Source organism: Schistocerca cancellata, chromosome 2 (assembly GCF_023864275.1).
Source record: "Schistocerca cancellata isolate TAMUIC-IGC-003103 chromosome 2, iqSchCanc2.1, whole genome shotgun sequence".
Taxonomy (NCBI): Eukaryota; Metazoa; Arthropoda; class Insecta; order Orthoptera; family Acrididae; genus Schistocerca; species Schistocerca cancellata.
Genome location: NC_064627.1, coordinates 1135872652 through 1135895128, shown reverse-complemented (window position 1 = coordinate 1135895128; position 22477 = coordinate 1135872652). Strand labels below are relative to the sequence as shown.

Here is a 22477-nt window from a genome sequence, read left to right as displayed (position 1 = left end):
CCACAGCCTGGGGGATGTTTACTGGCAGAATTAAAGTTCTGAGGACGGGGCATGAGTCGTGCTTGGGTAGCTCAGATGGTAGAGCACTTGCCCGCTAAATGCAAAGGTTCCGAGTTCGAGTCTCGATCCGGCACACAGTGTTAATCTGCCAGGAAGTTTCATGTCAGCGCACACTCCGCTGCAGAGTGAAAATCTCATTCTGGTAATACGTTGCCTGGTGGGACTAGTCTCGTTTCAAATTGTATCGAGGGGATGGACGTGTACGGGTATGAAGACAACCTCATAAATCCATGGATCCTGCATGTCAGCAGGGAACTGTTCAAGCTGGTGGAGGCTCTGTAATGGTGTGGGGCGTGTCCATTTGGAGTGGTATGGGACCTCTGATACGACTCTGACAGGTGACACGTACGTAGGCATCCTGTCTGATCACATGCATCCATTCTTGTACATTGTGCATTCCGACGGACTTGGGCAATTCCAGCAGGACAATGCGGCACCTCACACGTCCAGAATTGATACAGAATGGCTCCAGGAACACTCTCCTGAGTTTAAACACTTCCGCTGGCCACCAAACTCCCCAGACACGAACTTTATTGAGCATATCTGGGATGCCTTGCAACGTGCTGTTCAGAGGAGATCTCCACCCCGTCGTACTCTTACGGATTTATGGACAGCCCTGCAGGATTCATGGTGTCAGTTCCTTCGAGCACTACTTCAGACATTAGTCGAGTCAATGCCTCGTCGTGCTGCGTCACTTCCCCGTGCTCGCAGGGGCCCTACACGGTATTAGGCAGGTGTACCATTTTCTTTGGCTCTTCAGTGTATTTCAACGTTAAGCAGTGCTTCCATCTACACTCTACCTCACGTGTAGCTACAGGGTTTGGACAAAAATATGGGAACACCGCCAGAAGTGGGTGCTTGAACGTACAAAGATCCTAGCCAAGCTTGGAGATTGCGGTGCTGTATTTAAATAAAATATGGCGTTTCAGTCTTCGATCGCTATTCTTTATTTTCAATTACCGGTTTCGGGCTAGTTGCCCATCTTCAGATCATATGTTGTAGTTACAGAGTAATTTGTCCGTACAGAACACACAGTTCACTGTCATAACTGAAACGCCATATTTTACTTAATGAACGATCGCGGAATTCCCAGTGAGACAACCATGTCTAGTTTTGATGGTGTTGTATTTGCCGACGAACGGCAACTGTGCAGTGTCCTCAATTCGTTGACAGTGTCGTCGTCATCAGAACAGTGTTCCGTATAGCTGTGAGTGCATTACGTCGCAGCCAACAGAATTTTGACGTGAAGATATTGTTAGTGGTCGTATGGTGGTTGCTTCCGTAGCTAAGGTAGCCGAAGCGCTTGATGTTTCAACAGTCGTCGTATCGAAGCTTTATGCTGCATATAGGGAAAGCGGGAAAACATTATCCGCTAAACCAAACTCGGGCGAAAGTGTGTGTTGAGGGATCATGACGGACGGTCACTGAAGAGAACTGCGACGAAAATTAAGAGGAAGACAGCTGGAAAAAGTCACAGCAAAACTGAATGTTGCGTTCGCGAACCCTGCCAGCACCAAAACAAGAGTAAGGAACCTCCATAAACGGGAAATTGCAACGCGAGCTGGGTTTTCAAAAGCAAGCGTCAGTGATGCAAATAGCCGTAAGAGGAAAAGGTGCAGCCGAAGCTATAAAACCCGGAATATGGAACAATGTCATTTGATCGGATGAGTCTTTTTCACACTGTTTCTAGCTTCTGGCCGAGTCTACGTCCCAAGAGTGAAACATGGCGAGCATTCGGTGATGATTTGGGCAGCCATTTCGTGGTATTCCATAGTTCCAATGGCTATACTGAAAAAAAATTACATGACCATTTTGACTGATCAGTTCCATTCTTTTTTGGTAAAAATTTTTCGAAACAGTGATCAGTAGAGTATTTTATATTAACTAAAGTTCAGCCTTGATCGCAACACTTATGTCTCAATAGCATAGGTGACCGGTTTCGGTTATATTTATATAACCATCTTCAGACCCATGGCTTCCTTGGAAGATGGTAGGCGGAGATTTCCTCAGCTGCTACGAAGTTGCATGAACTTGCCACTATATTGAAGGAAGAATGGTTCAAGATACCCTTGAAAACCATACAGAAAGTGTATTTGTCTATCGTAGATGAGTGGATGCTCCTTTCATTGCTAACGGTTTCCTTACATCGTATTAGGAATGGTAACGGTTGTGTAAATGTGTGGTGTCTGTTGTTTCGAACATGACCGAAAGACTGGACGAGGAGGGGGGAGAAAGGAAAGGAAAGGGAATACTAACGTTAGCTACATCGGGAGATTACGCGGAATCAGCGGCGACGGGTGAAAATGTGTGCCGGACGAGGATTCGAACCTGTGATCTCCTGCTTTCTAGGTAGGTGCCTTAACCACTATGCCACCCAGGACACGGTATTTACCGCCATTCCGCGGACTATCTATCCCGATCCACCTATCTACAGTCCCTGTCCGGTTCCTTCATGCTCGTTAATTCAGTTTCTGAGAATTCTTAATGGAGTACAGCAGATAACTGAAGACTTTTCCATTCAGATGTTGTTCCCTCTTTAACTATCTCGACATCTATGGAACGTTTAACTCCAATCCTCCATCCTAATTATTTTTAATATCACTGAGAGTGCAAATCGAGATGGTTCTCGATAGAAAACGGCATATTTATGCATCCTGCACGTGGCGTAGGAGGTCGGACGTGCTTGTGCATCCGCACTGAAGAAGGTAGATCCATTTGCCCGTCTACGCGAAGCAGTGATATGAATGCGTGGTGACCAGGCGTTTATATACGAGGGTCACTCCAAAAGAAATGCACACTATTTTCGTAAAAATACAGTTTTCATTCTGTATGTGTGAAAGTTTTACAGTGTGTGGATACATCCTTCCCGCTTTTTTTCAAACTTTGTTCAACCTGTTCCCGTTAATGGCGCCGTCACAGCCTGTCTTCAAGATGGCTGCTACACTTGACGTGTGCTGTGAAAACGAGACAGTGGGAAACATCCACAACAGGTTGAAAAAGGTGTATGGAGATGCTGCTGTCGATCGCAGCTCAGTCAGTAGGTGGGCAAGCAGGTTACGCGATGAAAGCGGGCACGGCAACATTGATGATTGTCCTCGCAGCGGCAGGCCTCGTACTGCACACACTTCAGACAATGTGCAGAGAGTTAACGAATTGGTGACTACTGACAGATGCATCACAGTGAACGAATTGTCACGCTACGTTGGGCTAGGGGAAGGAAGTGTTTGCAGAATACTGCAAGAGTTGGCGTTAAAAAAGGTATGTGCCAGGTGTGTCCCCAGGATGTTGACAGTGGCTCACAAAGAAACAAGAAAAACGGTATGCAGTGAACTTTTGGAACAGTACGAGAATGGTGGAGATGAATTTCTTGGAAGAATTGCGACAGGTGTTGAAACATGGCTCCATCGTTTTTCACCAGAGACGAAGAGGCAATCAGTGGAGTGGCATCATGCAAATTCACCCAAGAAAAAAAATTTCAAAATCACACCTTCTGCTGGAAAAGTTATGGCTACGGTGTTTTTCGATTCCGGAGGACTCTTGCTTGTGAGCATCATGCCAAGTGGAACCGCCATAAATTCTGATGCATATGTGACGATACTGAAGAAACTTCAAGCTGGACCGAGTCGTGTTCGAGCACATCGGCAAAAACAGGATGTTTTGCTGTTCCACGACAATGCACGGCGGCATGTAAGTCAAAAAACCATGGATGCGATCACAAAACTCGGATGGACAACACTGAAACACCCGCCTTACAGTCCTGACCTGACTCCATATGACTATCGTCTCTTTGGGAAACTGAAAGGCTCTCTTCGTGGAACAAGTTTTCAAGATGATGACTCCTTTGTGCACGCTGCTAAACTGTGGCTCCAACAAGTTGCTGCAGAATTTTACCATGTGAGTATACAGGCGCTGATTCTAAGATGGAGTAGGGCAGTTTATAGGGATGGAAATTATGTGGAGAAATGAAAATATTGTTCCTGGAGGATGTATCTACACACTGTAAAACTTTCAAAACATGCAGGGTAAAAGATGGATTAAAAAAAATAGTGTGCATTTCTTTTGGAGTGACCCTCGTAACCGTTTCGTCTAGATGGGCAACGGAACAAACATCTTCAGTGGGGATGCACAATGTTGTATGGCTCCACCTCGTGGGGAACTACGTGCGTCTCCAACTACAACAAACTCCAAGCGCTGCAAAACATTTGCTACCAATGGATCACAGGAGCTCCATGGTGGACCTGCGGATAGGTGGCACTGTGTGGGGACGTGGATCAGCCGACAGGCGTGCCAAGACATTCTGCGCAGTTGCGATAAAGACTGCGTCCCGAGTGGTCCAGTGGTTAGCGCACCTGTCTAATTAGCAGATAAACTCGGGTTCGAATCCCAGTCCGGCACACACTTTCACCCGTCGCCGCTGATTCCGCGAAATATCACGATACAGCTGATATCAGTAATCCCTTCTCTTTCCTTTCTCCGCACTCCACCTTCAGTTTACAGGTAATAGTTGTGTTTTGTGGTGTTTACATACAGGGTTATTACAAATGATTGAAGCGATTTCACAGCTCTACAATAACTTTATTATTTGAGATATTTTCACAATGCTTTGCACACACATACAAAAACTCAAAAAGTTTTTTTAGGCATTCACAAATGTTCGATATGTGCCCCTTTAGTGATTCGGCAGACATCAAGCCGATAATCAAGTTCCTCCCACACTCGGCGCAGCATGTCCCCATCAATGAGCCCGAAAGCATCGTTGATGCGAGCTCGCAGTTCTGGCACGTTTCTTGGTAGAGGAGGTTTAAACACTGAATCTTTCACATAACCCCACACAAAGAAATCGCATGGGGTTAAGTCGGGAGAGCGTGGAGGCCATGACATGAATGATCTCCACCACGACCGATCCATCGGTTTTCCAATCTCCTGTTTAAGAAATGCCTTTTCCGTAAGGTTTTCCAAACCGTCGGCTGTGGTACGTTTAGCTCCCTGCTTGCTTTATTCGTCGACTTCCGCGGGCTACGCGTGAAACTTGCCCGCACGCGTTCAACCGTTTCTTCGCTCACTGCAGGCCGACCCGTTGATTTCCCCTTACAGAGGCATCCAGAAGCTTTAAACTGCGCATACCACCGCCGAATGGAGTTAGTAGTTGGTGGATCTTTGTTGAATATCGTCCTGAAGTGTCGTTGCACTGTTATGACTGACTGATGTGAGTGCATTTCAAGCACGACATACGCTTTCTCGGCTCCTGTCGCCATTTTGTCTCACTGCGCTCTCGAGCACTCTGGCGGCAGAAACCTGAAGTGCGGCTTCAGCCGAACGAAACTTTATGAGTTTTTCTACGTATCTGTAGTGTGTCGTGACCATATGTCAATGAATGGAGCTACAGTGAATTTATGAAATCGCTTCAATCATTTGTAATAGCCCTGTACTTTTGTCCACACCACGTACGAGTTTACGGATACTCAACTCGCGCCTTTGCGTACCGGCGGCAGTGAGTCGATTCGAAGAGAGCCATAGAAATCGATGAGTCCGTTCGCGTCTCGGCGATAAGCAGCCGGCCGGTGGTCGTGTGGAAAGCCGCCGCGCAACTTTCTACGGCCGCAGTCGGCGTCTGCCGCGGCGGAAGGACGCAGACGCGGCTCCGGCGCACCTTCTGGTTCACTCCACAGCGGCGCGCTGCCGTCGCTCTACCTGCCGCCGCGGCCTCTGGATGCCCCTGACAGGATGAGACGCTCGCGGTTCCAGCACCAAGTAATGCAACTACATCGCACTATCCCTATTGCGAATTGTTACATTGGACTCATCGACAACTTTCTGCAGGACAGGAAACCTTATGTCCGAGTGGACGATAATGTGGTGTCACCGCCAGACACCACACTTGCTAGGTGGTAGCCTTTAAATCGCGGTCCGTTAGTATACGTCGGACCCGCGTGTCACCACTGTCAGTGATTGCAGACCGAGCGCCTCCACACGGCAGGTCCAGAGAGTCTTCCTAGCACTCGCCCTTCGACCATAGATACTAGTAGACTGTCCTTGCTGTGCAGAAGCTATAGGGCTGGTGTGGCTTCAACATAAACCACGTGACTGTTGGCAAAACGTGGCGGGATTTCAAATGAGCGGTCTGTCATCCTGTGTTTGTATCGTATTTTACCCACATTTCTCAATTGACTGCCAAACGCTTCCAACAAAAATTACTTTTTTATTTGCGAAAAATTATGTCAGAACTACATTTGACCTGGATTTGTTCACAGTACCATTTATAAAATCTAAAAAATGTATCGAAGGACCCTCTGGTGGGCAGCGGGACTAAATTACTATAAACTAAAGTAAGTTAAAGTAAAACGTCGTTAAAATTCTTTTAAACAATAAGAGTGGGCTCGTGTCAAAACTTTAAATATTGGATTCGCCTCGTTTTGAGCTCTAGTCACTCATAAAAGAAAATGGGATATGGGAATTATGTCAACTATAGGTGCCAAAATTGTCTATTTTAGAAGCAGGTCCATTTTAGAGCATCAATTTTAGGTGCACTTCAAAGGTTCAGTTCCTACTATTTTTACAAAAGTTTAAACTATCAGTTTAAAAAAATAATTTTGGGACCTACATTTATTTAATAGTATTAGAAGGTAGAAAAAAATGCTCTTCATGTGTCGACTATAGGTGCTCTTACCTTATTATAATCTCACTTGTATATACAGATAGGCGCCCAGGTGCAGATGGCTTAAAGTTTTTCCGTTTCAGGACCTGTATCCAAAGCTGTCTTCGGTTTTCATCCTTAGGGAACCTATGAGTAGGAACGAGAAACACTTATACTTACTTCTGTAACCGAATTATCACAGAGACTTTCCAAAATGTAATATGAGTCTGACTTTACAGGCATCACTTTCAACGCTTTAATTTACGTGATACTCTATTTCAAGTGTAAAAAACATATAAAAGTCACTTCAGCAGATTTCAATAAACGCATCTGCATTATCATAGAAACACACGTGAAATGTAATGCCATTTCCCCCGACAAAACGCTGAGTACAGCCATAAGCGCAACACGAAACAACCATGTTTTGCCAACATTCACGTGACTTTAGCGCAGAGATGTTGGAGCCACGAAAATGACGTCAGGGCCAGTCTATTGTATTTATGGTCGAAGCACTCGCCCCAGTTGTACAGCTGACTTTGCTAGCGATGGTTCACTGACAAACTATGCTCTCATTTGCCGAGACGATAGTTAGCATAGCCTTCAGCTACGTCATTTGCTACGACCTAGCAAGGCGCCATTATCACTTACTACTGATGCTGTAAAACATGTACCGTCAAGAGCGATGTTCACCAATTATGGATTAAAGTTAAGTATTCCAGAAGCTACGTACGTTTTTTACTAGTCTCATTCCGTGTCCTGTTCCAGACCTCACGCCAGCCTGCGTGAGCTTAAACGCGTGCCTTTCGGCTTCCTCCTAGTGGATTGGCTGTCTTGCCAGTCCACAACAGATAACAACTCCGAAATGAAACTGATCTTCGCAGGAATTCCGCAGGGCTCTGTCATTTCACCTGTGCTTTTCAACTTATACACGGTGTTAGAAAAAGGTACGGCCAAACTTCCAGGAAACATTCCTCACACACAAAGAAAAAAATATGTTATGTGGACATGTGTCCGGAAACGCTTACATTCCATGTTAAGAGCTCATTTTATTACTTCTCTTCAAATCACATTAATCATGGAATGGAAACGCACAGCAACAGAACGTACCAGCGCGACTTCAAACACTTTGTTACAGGAAATGTTCAAAATGTCCTCCGTTAGCGAGGATACATGCATCCACCCTCCGTCGCATGGAATTTCTGATGAGCTGATGCAGCCCTGGAGAATGGCGTATTGTACCACAGCCGTCCACAATACGAGCACGAAGAGTCTCTACATTTGGTACCGGGGTTGCGTAGAAAAGAGCTTCCAAATGCCCCTATAAATGAAAGTCAAGAGGGTTGAGGTCAGGAGAGCGTGGAGGCCATGGAATTGGTCCGCCTCTATCAATCCATCGGTCACCGAATCTGTTGTTGAGAAGCGTACGAACACTTCGACTGAAATGTGCAGGAGCTCCATCGTGCATGAACCACATGTTGTGCCGTACTTGTAAAGGCACATCTTCTAGCAGCACAGGTAGAGTATCCCGTATGAAATTATGATAACGTGCTCCATTGAGCGTAGGTGGAAGAACATGGGGCCCAATCAAGACATCACCAACAATGCCTGCCCAAACGTTCACAGAAAATCTGTGTTGATGACGTGATTGCACAGTTGCGTGCTGATTCTCGTCAACCCACACATGTTGATTGTGAAAATTTACAATTTTATCACGTTGGAATGAAGCCTCATCCGTAAAGAGAACATTTGCACTTAAATGAGGATTGACACATTGTTGGGTGAACCATTCGCAGAAGTGTACCCGTGGCAGCCAATCAGCTGCTGATAGTGCCTGCACACGCTGTACGTGGTACGGAAACAACTGGTTCTCCCGTAGCACTCTCCATACAGTGACGTGGTCAACGTTACCTTGTACAGCAGCAACTTCTCTGACGCTGACATTAGGGTTATCGTCAACTGCACGAAGAATTGCCTCGTCCATTGCATATGTCCTCGTCGTTCTAGGTTTACCCCAGTCACGAGTCATAGGCTGGAATGTTCCGTGCTCCCTAAGACGCCGATCAATTGCTTCGAACGTCTTCCTGTCGGGACACCTTCGTTCTGGAAATCTGTCTCGATACAAACGTACCGCGCCACGGCTATTGCCCCGTACTAATCCATACATCAAATGGGCATCTGCCAACTTCGCATTTGTAAACATTGCACTGACTGCAAAACCACGTTCGTGATGTACACTAACCTGTTGATGCTGCCGGACGGTGTGACCGAGCGGTTCTAGACGCTTCAGTTTGGAACCGCGCGACCGCTACGGTCGCAGGTTCGAATCCTGCCTCGGGCATGGATGTGTGTGATATCCTTAGGTTGGTTAGGTTTAAGTAGTTGTAAGTTCTAGGGGACTGATGACCTCAGATGTTAAGTCCCATAGTGCTCAGAGCCATTTGAACCATTTTTTGTTGATGCTACGTACTGCTGTGCTTGATGCTAGTACTGTAGAGCAATGAGTCGCATGTCAAGACAAGCACCGAAGACAACATTACCTTCCTTCAATTGGGCCAATTGGCGGTGAATCGAAGAAGTACAGCACATACTGACGAAACTAAAATGAGCTCTATCATGGAAATTAAGCGTTTCCGGACACAGGTCCACATAACATCTTTTCTTTATTTGTGTGTGAGGAATGTTTCCTGAAAGTTTGGCCGTACCTTTTTGTAACACCCTGTATATAAATGACATCCCAACAGTTCCCCTTGTTACGGCGAGATTTGACGCGGACGATAGGGCCTTTCTGACGACTGGACGACACATGGACCAACTAATCGCTAGGATGCAACGGCAGCTTGCTGTAATGGAACGCTGGGCGCTGCAAAATGAGACAACGGTCAACCCGACGAAGACGGCAGCCGTTATGTTCAACGGAGGAACCAGTTCTAAACGACAGACTCCAAATATCTGATCAACTTATCCCACGGTCACCGGGAGTGAAGTACCTCGGTGTCTACCTTTACAAAAAATTGCTCTTTACGCACCATATTGACGACAAGAAGACGGCAGCCCAGAAGATGGCCAGGTGATTGATTCCGTTCCTGAAGAGTAAGGATCTCAACCCTAAGACTGGACTCCAATTGTATAGGGCAACGGTGGAACCCACAATGTTGTATGGCTCCACCTCGTGGGGAACTACGTGCGTCTCCAACTACAACAAACTCCAAGCGCTGCAAAAGATTTGCTACCAATGGATCACAGGAGCTCCATGGTGGACAAGAAACGTCAACATCCGCACCGCACTTCACGAGACCACTATACAAGGGAAGGTCAGTGACAAGGCTATACGAGGTTTTGACAAAATCGATGCCCTTAGGGACGAAGTTCGACTATTAGGATTGGTAGGAACGGTAAATCCTGCAAGATGGCACAAGTATCGAGTACCGAAGTCAATAACGTTTCACCCCCCCATAGGTGATCTGTCATAACACGAGGAAGCAGTCACCCGTAACAACCTAGACACGTCTCACCCTCCACTGGAGATAGACAACACCAAAGACAGCAGGCTAAAGGAACCATTGAGTGCCCAAGGCTAACTGAATTTGTAATAAATAAGGTGTTTTCTTTTTATCCTTACATCCCATCCTAGAGGAATAAGTCATCAAGGATGATCTCTTCAGCGCACACTACACACACACACACACACACACACACACACACAAAACCAAGTAATGCTGAACTCCGACCAGATATCAGTTCCGGCGCACAAGTGTAACCCACAGATTCATATGTTGCGCTGCGGCATCTGTAGGATGAGAAGCATCTCTGTTTACACTCTCGATGACTTAAAAAGAAAAGTAGGTTGGAGGATTGAAGTTAAACGTTCCGCAGATATCGAGGTGGCTAAACTCGGAACATCTGAATGGATAATTCTGAGGATAATTATTTACCGTACTCCATTAAGAATTCGCAGAAACTGATTTTGGGAAACGGAGTAAAACCAACATGGAATCGGACTGGAAATTGAACACCTTTACTCTTGAATACGAGTGCGGTATCATAGCCGCTATAGCAGTTCATTCAGTTCATAATTTTTCCTTAAAACATATGAAGTGAATGCCAGGGCTAATAAGCAGATACAGAGCGTTCTAAGTAAACAAACTGAATGGCATGACACTTCTGTCAAAAAACAGCTGAAGATTTTCTATCCCGTACTTGTTTACCAACCCAGAGAGATGTAAAAATGTAATCGCCCTTCTGCCTCTGTGCAGTCTTTTCTGCTAAATCTGAAAGAAAAGTCAGAGTAACAAAAGTGTATGATTAAGAAAGACAAGTTCTTGTTAAAAAGTGTATAACGCTGGTCCACAGATTACCGTCAATGTAGGTTTTCTCGTAGATGTACCGTACTACAAATGAAGGCCGGAACAACGATAAAATTGTAAAGATACCAAATAGCACACTTAAGATTCGCAAATGACAGAATCCTTGGCTCTGAAGTTAAGGAGGACTTACGAGAACCTCTTCAGTCGGGTGGACAGTCTACTTAGAGCAAAAAAAAAAAAAAAAAAAAAGGTAAATGATAAGGAAGCAGTACTTAGTCCAAACAGGGGAGGAGCACCATTAGAAGCAGCTCTGCGCAGACTAGAAATATTTATTCAAGAAAATTCCAATGGTGTTCATCATTTGTTTGGAGTAAATATTTCAGAATAGTTAGGCCTTTTATATAAGTAACTGAGTCGACCAGCTAACTCAAATAGGAGCCATTGAACAAAGAAAGGGAGTGCCGTCTCAGACAAAAGGGGATGAGCCGTTTGATCCGTCAGCACTTTTCGGAGGAACCATTCAGAGTATAACTACAATACGTTGAATTGCTCGACGTGTGCATGATACCTGTGTCGTGATATATTGTCGAAATTTCAGATATACAAGGTGATTCAAAAAGAATACCACAACTTTAAAAATGTGTATTTAATGAAAGAAACATAATATAACCTTCTGTTATACATCATTACAAAGAGTATTTAAAAAGGTTTTTTTTCACTCAAAAACAAGTTCAGAGATGTTCAATATGGCCCCCTCCAGACACTCGAGCAATATCAACCCGATGCTCCAACTCGTTCCACACTCTCTGTAGCATATCAGGCGTAACAGTTTGGATAGCTGCTGTTATTTCTCGTTTCAAATCATCAATGGTGGCTGGGAGAGGTGGCCGAAACACCATATGCTTAACATACCCCCATAAGAAAAAATCGCAGGGGGTAAGATCAGGGCTTCTTGGAGGCCAGTGATGAAGTGCTCTGTCACGAGCTGCCTGGCGGCCGATCCATCGCCTCGGGTAGTTGACGTTCAGGTAGTTACGGACAGATAAGTGCCAATGTGGTGGCGCTCCATCCTGCTGAAATATGAATTGTTGTGCTTCTTGTTCGAGCTGAGGGAACAGCCAATTCTCTAACATCTCCAGATACTGTAGTCCAGTTACAGTAGCACCTTCGAAGAAAAAGGGACCAAAAACTTTATTGGCTGAAATGGCAGAGAAAACGTTCACCTTAGGCGAGTCGCGTTCATACTGAGTTGTTTCCCGCGGATTCTCAGTGCCCCATATACAGACATTGCGACGGTTGACTTTCCCGTTAGTGTGGAAAGTTGCTTCATCACTAAACACAATCTTTGAAACGAAAGATTCATCTGTTTCCATTTGAGCAAGGATAAAATCACAGAAATCGATTCTTTTAATCTTATCAGCTGCAGACAGTGCTTGAACCAATTTCAGACGATAAGGTTTCATAACTAACCTTTTTCGTAGGACTCTCCATACAGTTGATTGTGGAATTTTCAGCTCTCTGCTAGCTCTGCGAGTCGATTTTCCTGGGCTGCGAACAAATGCTTGCTGGATGCGTGCTACATTTTCATCACTCGTTCTCGGCCGTCCAGAACTTTTCCCTTTGCACAAACACCCATTCTCTGTAAACTGTTTATACCAACGTTTAATACACCACCTATCAGGAGGTTTAACACCATACTTCGTTCGAAATGCACGCTGAACAACTGTCGTCGATTCACTTCTGCCGTACTCAATAACACAAAAAGCTTTCTGTTGAGCGGTCGCCATCTTAGCATCAACTGACGCTGACGCCTAGTCAACAGCGCCTCAAGCGAACAAATGTACAACTAAATGAAACTTTATAGCTCCCTTAATTCACCGACAGATAGTGCTTAGCTCTGCCTTTTGTCGTTGCACAGTTTTAAATTCCTAAAGTTGTGGTATTCTTTTTGAATCACCCTGTATATAGAAAATTAACGCGACAAGTGCAGCGAGGAGATTTAGTGCCACAAATCCATCGTGAAAGAGTTCGTGGCTGTATTGAGCTGAAGATGATCGGTTGATTGGATTGGGACAGTGTAATGCAAAAACTGAAATATGATACCAAAAAATACAATAAATCTAGAACGGCATTCTTATTGGTCCTACTTTTACTGCAAGTAATGGAACACAACAGAAGAGGGTGTCTTCCTTTAGAGCACTAAAGCTATTCTCACGCTATACTGCCACTAAGGCGTCAGTGTTGTTTACTTTATCTGATGTCGATTTCGGAGCCTTTACCAGCTACATCTTCAGGCAATCAGAGGCAGTGACGAAATGAAATACACGCGCTACTACAACTTGTTGTACCTCAGCATCCTCTGATGTGGCTTATCGAAGTCAAAGCAGTCGCAAAGTCAGGGAACGAGCGTAGGCAAGCAGACGCAGGAATCCTGCCCCGCCATTCTAGACAAGGTCATAGAGGAGGTTGTTTGTTGTTGTCTTCCTCCGAATTGTTATGAAGTGTCTTCCGCGTCTCTGTCGTGTGGATGCCTGTGATGAGTGTTTGTACACTGTAGTGTTGGGTTTGTCTTGTTATGGATGAAGGAAAGGGAAAGGGTGAAATACGATGCCAGTACATAGCCTACTACTTTCGAATAGTACCCGGAGGGCCGCCGAGGTTTTCGTCCTCGTCCGAAGGACGAATCGCCATCAACAGTCCCACCTACCCTCACCACACGAGACACAGCGGAGGGGTTTGGGGTTTGGAATTTAGTGCGGGACACTGGCGCAAAGACCACCTCAAAAATGGTTCAAATGGCTCTGAGCACTATGGGACTCAACTGCTGTGGTCATCAGTCCCCTAGAACTTAGAACTACTTAAACCTAACTAACCTAAGGACATCACACACATCCATGCCCGAGGCAGGATTCGAACCTGCGACCGTAGCAGCAGCGCGGCGCCGGACTGGAGCGCTTAGAACCGCACGGCCACCGCGGCCGGCGAATTCTTAAGGGACCAAACTGCTGAGGTCATCGGTCCCTAAGCCTACACACTACTTAACCTAACCTAAACTAACTTACGCTAACGACAACACACACAGCCACACCCGAGGGAGGACTCTAACCTCCGACGGGGGCAGCCGCCCAGACCTTGGCAAGACGCCTTAGACCGCGCGCCTACCGTCACACAGGAGTTTAAGTTTTGCTTGCTCTGGTTTTACAAGCTGGTGTCTAACGGTCCTGCAATAATTGCTACGGGGTATTATGTGACCTGGCTTATTTAGATGTCCATGGTTTGTATGTTTTGACAGGCATCTTTTGGGTGTTCTCAGTTTTGTTATGACAGCGCGCTACTGTCATTTGACCCTTACCGTGGATAACTTACCACAAAAAAATATAAACAGTATCACTCTGAAGATGCGTCTATATTGACGTGAAGTCGGTAGCTGAGAATAAAGCATCCTCGTACAACTATGCGGCTTTTGGAAACACCTCATCATTCTCGAATTTTTCAATTGTTATAACTTTTATACCAGGGAGGTTTGCGGCCAGGATGGTCAACAGTAGATCACATCTTCAGTCGCCGGCAGCTCACTGAGAAACTGGGTGAATACGGTAAAGATTTGCATATTTTATTCGTTGATTTTAAGAAGGCCTATGTTTGCATACATCGCAAGAGCCTGCTCAACTGTTTAAGGGAGTTTGGCATAGCAGAGAAACTCATCAATCTGATAAAGATCTGTCTGAACGAAACACGTGCAAAGGTGAAGATGGGAAATCGCGTAACTGAGGAATTTGTGGCAGGACTCAGGCAAGGAGATGGGTTGTCCCCTATCCTGTTCAACTTTGCTCTCGAGAAGATCGTACGCGAGACCTTCCAAGAGAACGAAGGAAAGAGACTGGCATACTTAGCCTATGCAGACGACATCTGTTTACTCTCTAGGTCGGAAGAGGAGCTGGAGCAAATGACCAAAGCACTAAAGGAGGCTGCCAGCAAATTTGGGCTAAACATAAACGAAGCCAAGACAGAGTACCTCGTTATGACGCGTGGTCATTGTCAGACCGCTGATCATCTACAATCACTGCTGGCTGGGGACCAGTGCTACAAGAGAGTGCAAGAATTCAAATACCTAGGAGCACTTTTCACTGAGAACTCGTCATGTGAAGCAGAGATCAATGGCAGAATACAAACAGGAAACCGATCTTACCACAGCCTAGCACAACTGCTTCGGTCCAGATATCTCTCCAGACAGTTCAAGATTCGACTGTAAAAAAACCCTGATCCAGCCTGTTGCTCTATATGGCTATGAGACTTGGAGTATCCGGAAACAGGACTTCCATAAGCTCCTTGTTTTTGAGAGAAAAGTGCTTCGGAAGATCTTCGGTCCGGTTCTCGATGCAGATACAGGGGAATGGAGGATCAGAGGCAACCAGGAGCTCGAGGAACTATACCAGCAGGCCAACATAGCAGGAACTGTCAAAGGCAAACGAAAGCAGTGGGCATGACATGTGACCCGGATGAAGGATCACAGATGGCCTCGGAAGCTCCTGGATTTCACACCTACAGGAAAGAGACCGCCAGGGAGACCCAAGAAGCGTCGTAGGGATGGACTCCATGAAGATTTAAGCCAAGAGTCAGTAGATGTGAACGGATGGCGGATAGCAGCCATGGACAGAACACAGTGGAGGAGGAAACTTGTAGATGCGTGCGGTCCACTGGGCCTGATGACGTAGTAGTAATAGTAGTAGTATAATTTTAATGATAATTTTAATGGTTATTAAGTGCTGAGTGTTTTTTTTTTGTTGTTCACAATATGTGCAAGTTAAGGTTGTCCTCCCAGAACAATTGTTCTGTATAAACTGAAGTGATATCAGGTGTTCCCCAGTGAAGTGTCCTGGGACCTCTGCTGTTCCTGATCTATATAAATGACCTGGGTGACAATCTGAGCAGTTCTCTTAGGTTGTTCGCAGATGATGCTGTAATTTACCGTCTAGTAAGGTCATCCGAAGACCAGTATCAGTTGCAAAGCGATTTAGAAAAGATTGCCGTATGGTGTGGCAGGTGGCAGTTGACGCTAAGTAACGAAAAGTGTGAGGTGATCCAGATGAGTTCCAAAAGAAATCGGTTGGAATTCGTTACTCGATAAATAGTACAATTCTCAAGGCTTTCAATTCAACTAAGTACCTGGGTGTTATAATTACGAACGACTTCAGTTGGAGAGACCACATAGATAATATTGTGGGGAAGGCGAGCGAAAGGTTGCGTTTCGTTGGCAGTACACTTATAAGACGCAACAAGTTCACTAAAGAGACAGCTTACACTACACTCGTTCGTCCTCTGTTAGAATATTGCTGCGCGGTGTGGGATCCTTACCAGGTGGGATTGACGGAGGACATCGAAAGGGTGCAAAAAAGGGCAGCTCGTTTTGTATTATCACGTAATAGGGGAGAGAGTGTGGCAGATATGATACGCGAGTTGGGATGGAAGTCATTAAAGCAAAGACGTTTATCGTCGCGGCGAGATCTATTTACGAAATTTCAGTCACCAACTTTCTCTTCCGAATGAAAAATATTTTGTTGAGCACAACCTACATAGGTAGGAATGATCATCGAAATAAAATAAGAGAAATCAGAGCTCGAACAGAAAGGTTTAGGTGTTCGTTTTTCCCGCGCGCTGTTCGGGAGTGGAATGGTAGAGAGATAGTATGATTGTGGTTCGATGAACCGTCTGCCAAGCACTTAAATGTGAATTGCAGAGTAATCATGTAGATGTAGATGTAGAATGGTCATTAAGTGCCGAGTAATTAGATTAAAAACAGCCGACCAGTTGCAAAGGATAAAGTAATCTTTACCTAGGTTTCGATAGATTTAAATCTATCTTCTTCAGAAGGCGGCAGTATTACATTAACATGGAGTGATATGTCATTGCCATTTTTACAAACATCTCCATAGCTCCATTAGTCCAAGTAAAATATAGCCCTGAGAATAGGGTTTGTCAGGTAAATAAAATTAAGTACATGGAAGTTGGAGAGCGCATAAGCAGATAGATTTAAATCTATCGAAACCTAGGTAAAGATTACTTTATCCTTTGCAACTGGTCGGCTGTTTTTAATCTAATTACGTGGAACCGTTACTGTTACGCAGCTATGTTTAAAATAAGTGCCGAGTGTTTTTTGTTGTTGTTCACAATGTCTGCAAGCTGTGGTTGCCCTCCCAGAACAGTTGTTCTATATAAATGGCTTCGACTCGATTGCAAATAAAATCAACAACTGACGCGGCCGAGTTGAGTATTAGTACACAAATAGCCACTGTGCCGCAAAACGAAGCAGTCTCCGCAGGATTAGGTGAGTCTTTAGCCGCGACGCGGCACAGCGGAGGCGATATTGCGCAACGCGCGCGGCCGGAGGCTGGGAAAGAGGAGGAGCAGCGGGCAGCAGGTAGCGGACTGACCTTGGCGTCCGGCAGGTCGCGGGCGCGGGCTGCGTCCCTGGCGAGCCCCACGGCGGCCAGCACCGCCACCAGGTTGGAGAGCGCGAGCGCGCACAGGCTGAGCGCCAGGAAGGCGGCGGCGCCGCGCGCGCCGCGCCCGCGCAGCCCGGCCCACAGCGCCGCCGCCCCCGCCGCGCCCGCGGCGCCGCCGCCCCACAGCGCCGCGCCCGCCGCCGCCACGGCCGCGCCGCGCGCCGCCCCCAGCGCGCCCGCCGCCGCCATCAGCATCCCCAGCGACACGTGCAGCGCGCCCAGCACCACCAGCGCCGTGCGCGTGTCCAGGCCGCGGCAGCAGGCGCGCGCCCGCGCGCACACCAGCCGCCTCCAGCGCCCGCCCCCGGCGTCCCCCTCCGCCGCCGGCGCCGCCCCCTTCTGGTCGGGCGGCGACTTGACGATCAGCATGTCGGTCGACAGAAGGCTCGAGTCTGGCGCCTTCTTCGGCGGCTGCTGCTGCTGCTGGTCGTGCTGCTGCGGCAGCTGCTGCCGCGGTTTCTTCTTCGGGGTACCCTCTTTGGACGCGTCATTGCTGTCTGTCACCGCCCCCGACTTGGCGGAGGGTGTCACGCAGTTCATCATTTTGCCGAAAATGTCTTTTTCAGGCAGCGTCATTGTCGCACTGTCCGGCTATCGCCTTACGATCCGAAGCTGAGAAAACATCATTTTTGTCTCGTGTCCTTACAACACACCGAGAGTCTGAAGTATCAGATTACAACAACATCGGTAAGTCAATCACAATTTCACCACGTTAGCTTAGTTACGTCAACTATGTTAGGCTATAACACTTATAACATCGTCACATGGCACTGAAGCTAATGCTAAGACGCCTGTTATTATTCCGTTCTGTTTTTCACCCTAACCCCTCAGCCAGTTATCGAGAGCACCCCGCTATTGCGGCGCTTTCACTCTCGACACTAGTAAACAAGAAAGTGGCAGGCCTCCTCAGGTACGTAGAGTCCTGTGCAGCTCGCTGTCCTGGCAGAAGTTTTCAGCAAGTGATGGAGCGGAGCCCGGCGACTCTCAAGGAGGCGGAGGTCGTCTTGCAGTCGCGTGCGCAGCTTGAGACCGTCGCGGCGCTACTGAGCGACACACTTCGCGGCGCGCGCCGGCTGCCGGCTGGCTCTCTCCGTCTCCCTCCCTCCCTCCCTCCCACTCTCTCTCTCTCTCTCTCTCTCCGGCTCGCTCCTTCCCTCTCTCCGGCGCCGCTCCTGAGGCGGACAGACAGCGCGATCGAGATCTCTCTCAGTCGGCGGCGGCCGACGTAATTACGAGGACGCGCCGCGCGAGACACGCCGGACCTGTCGGCACGTGGCTCGTCGCAACTCCTGTGCGGTACAAGTTGCGGAGCAGCACACGCGCACCGCTCCCCCATCTCCGTGGACAAGGCCGGTGGGATCGGCATCCGCGTTCCGCCACTCGGCGACTGCCGTTTCCGAACGACATGTATGGAGCGAACTTAAAACCAGAATTGTCATGCTACATTTCCCAGCTGCGAATGATTACGTATTTACAGGGTGTTCAAAAATGACCGGTATATTTGAAACGGCAATAAAAACTAAACGAGCAGCGATAGAAATACACTGTTTGTTGCAATATCCTTGGGACAACAGTACATTTTCAGGCAGACAAACTTTCGAAATTACAGTAGTTACAATTTTCAACAACAGATGGCGCTGCGGTCTGGGAAACTCTATAGTACGATATTTTCCACATATCCATCATGCGTAGCAATAATAAGGCGTAGTCTCTGAATGAAATTACCCGAAACCTTTGACAACGTGTCTGGCGGAATGGCTTCACATGCAGATGAGATGTACTGCTTCGGCTGTTCAATTGTTTCTGGATTCTGGCGGTACACCTGGTCTTTCAAGTGTCCCCACAGAAAGAAGTCACAGGGGTTCATGTCTGGCGAATAGGGAGGCCAATCCACTCCGCCTCCTGTATGTTTCGGATAGCCCACAGCAATCACACGATCATCGAAATATTCGTTGAGGAAATTAAAGACGTCGGCCGTGCGATGTGGCCGGGCACCATCTTGCATAAACCACGAGGTGTTCGCAGTGTCGTCTAAGGCACTTTGTACCGCCACAAATTCACGAAGAATGTCCAGATAGCGTGATGCAGTAATCGTTTCGGATATGAAAAATGGGCCAATGATTCCTTTGGAAGAAATGGCGGCCCAGACCAGTACTTTCTGAGGATGCGGGGACGATTGGACTGCAACATGGGGCTTTTCGGTTCCCCATATGCGCCAGTTCTGTTTATTGACGAAGCCGTCCAGGTAAAAATAAGCTTCGTCAGTAAACCAAATGCTGCCCACATGCATATCGCCGTCATCAATCCTGTGCACTATATCTTTAGCGAATGTCTCTCGTGCAGCAATGGTAGCGGCGCTGAGGGGTTGCCGCGTTTGAATTTTGTATGGATAGAGGTGAAAACTCTGGCGCATGAGACGATACGTGGACGTTGGCGTCATTTGGACCGCAGCTGCAACACGGCGAACGGAAACCCGAGGCCGCTGTCGGATCACCTGCTGCACTACCTGTGCGTTGCCCTCTGTGGTTGCCGTACGCAGTCGCCCTACCTTTCCGGCACGTTCATCCGTCACGTTCCCAGTCCGTTGAAATTTTTCGAACAGATCCTTTATTGTATCGCTTTTCGGTCCTTTGGTTACATTAAACCTCCGTTGAAAACTTCGTCTTGTTGCAACAACACTGTGTTCTAGGCGGTGGAATTCCAACACCAGAAAAATCCTCTGTTCTAAGGAATAAACCATGTTGTCCACAGCACACTTGCACGTTGTGAACAGCACACGCTTACAGCAGAAAGACGACGTACAGAATGGCGCACCCACAGACTGCGTTGTCTTCTATATCTTTCACATCACTTGCAGCGCCATCTGTTGATGAAAATTGTAACTACTGTAATTTCGAAAGTTTGTCTGCCTGAAAATGTACTGTTGTCCCAAGCATATTGCAACAAACGGTGTATTTCTATCGCTGCTCGTTTAGTTTTTATTGCCGTTTCAAATATACCGGTCATTTTTGAAACACCCTGTATTTATCCAAGCTGATCCAATTAGGACCATCTCTTCATTCTCGCATCGGAACAGGGCTTGGATTGAGATGTTTGGGGGAAGAGACCAAACAGCGAGGTCATCGGTCTCATCGGATTGGGCAAGGATTGGGAAGGAAGTCGGCCATGCCCTTTCAAAGGAACCATCCCAGCAATTGCCTATGTCAGGATGGCCGGACGCGGGATCGAACCGTTGTCCTCCCGAATGCGAGTCCAGTGTGCTACCACTGCGCCACCTCGCTCGGTTCGGAACACGGTCTCACACATACAGTTACCTAAGAAATTCTTCCAGTCCATATCCGTATGTGGCATACTGCAACCAGTGCTTAACAGTATTGGTTAGAAACAGTCTTGCTTGCAATTTTAATTTTTTTTATTTTTCAACTGCGCGTTTCGCCTTATTTCGCATCTTCAGGTTATCTTAATTTGGTATTTCTTAGAAGGATCCCTCTTAGAAGGTCATCGTTGAATATATCAGGCCAACATCGCCTTCGTTAAACTCAGTAAAAACTTTTCTGTCTTTCGCGTCCATCTAGAAAAGATTTTACTGAGTTTAACGAAGGCGATGTTGGCCTGATATATTCGACGATGCCCTTTGGCTACACCTTCTAAAGGATCCTCCTAAGAAATACCAAATTAAGATAACCTGAAGATGCCTAAATAAGGCGAAACGCGTAGTTGAAAAATAAAAAAAAATAAAATTGCAACCAAGACTGTTTCTAACCAATACAGTTACCTAAAAAATAACAATTTTAGTATAACAGCTATTATCAAAACGAGTGTTAGTGTGAGTAAATTATAGCGTTGATAAATTTAGAGATCTGTTGCTATACTTAGGTTACAATCAACAGTCGAGATCGCAATAACATTTGTTTATTGACCGGTTTCGGATTATTTTAAATTCACCTCAGAAATTTTGGGACCACTTTGTCTGGTGCTTGAGGCTCCTCGGTTTTTGACGTTATACCACGACCGTAAGCAGTCAACACGCTCATGCTATCGAGAAGCTGCCAGCACCAGCCATAAGCGGTCCAAAAATTATGGAGATGGCTTTAATATAAGCCGAAACCGATGAATAAACAAATGTTGCGATCTCGACTTTTCATTTTAACAAATCAAGAAATGTTCAAATGTGTGTGAAATCTTACGGGACTTAACTGCTAAGGTCATCAGTCCCTAAGCTTACACACTACTTAACCTAAATTATCCTAAGGACAAACACACACACCCATGCCCGAGGGAGGACTCGAACCTCCGCTGGGAGCAGCCGCACAGTCCATGACTGTAGTGCCTTACACCGCTCGCCTAATCCAGCGCGGCTTCTTTTAACCGAAAATATATTAACTACGAACTAATGAAGTAAACACTGGCATTCGGTCTGTTACTACAGCTGCAGCTAGATATTGATAACAGTAATAATAAGAATAATGACGATAATTACGACATTAATGACGATAATGATAGTGGCAGATATAATAAAAATTTATAGGTCTACAATAGAGATGCTTTATGATGTAACGGGTTATGGCAAAAGAACATTTAAGGAGACGAAATCGCCTAAGAATACTGGGAAATGAGGAAGGTCAGGTTGGAAAGGGTAACGAGTGCGTACAGGGGCAATGGTAACCTTACTGTTGCTTCAGTAGGTAAGTAATTACCTAGAATGAAATTTTCACTCTACAACGGAGTGTGCGCGGATATGAAACTTCCTGGCAGATTAAAACTGTGTGCCGGACCGAGACTCAAACTCGAGACCTTTGCGTTTCGCGGGCAAGTGTTCTACCGACTGAGCTACCCAAGTACGACTCACGCCCTGTCCTCACAGCTTTAATTCCGCCAGTACCTCGTCTCCTATCTTCCAAATTTCGCAGAAGCTCTCTTGCGAACCTTGCAGAACAGGCTGTGGCTAAGCCATGTCTCCGCATATCCTTTCTTCC

General features: G+C 46.5%; 1 protein-coding gene across 1 annotated transcript in view; it reads right to left on the bottom strand.

Moving 5' to 3' along the window:
- The window catches only part of LOC126161271 (uncharacterized), an 89805-nt gene extending 71935 nt beyond the window's left edge, over positions 1–17870 (bottom strand). The window contains exon 1 of the mRNA XM_049917011.1: positions 17430–17870. Within this exon, the coding sequence (XP_049772968.1) occupies positions 17430–17870 (441 nt within the window). The remainder of the gene's footprint in view (positions 1–17429) is intronic.
- Positions 17871–22477: the final 4607 nt, after the last annotated feature.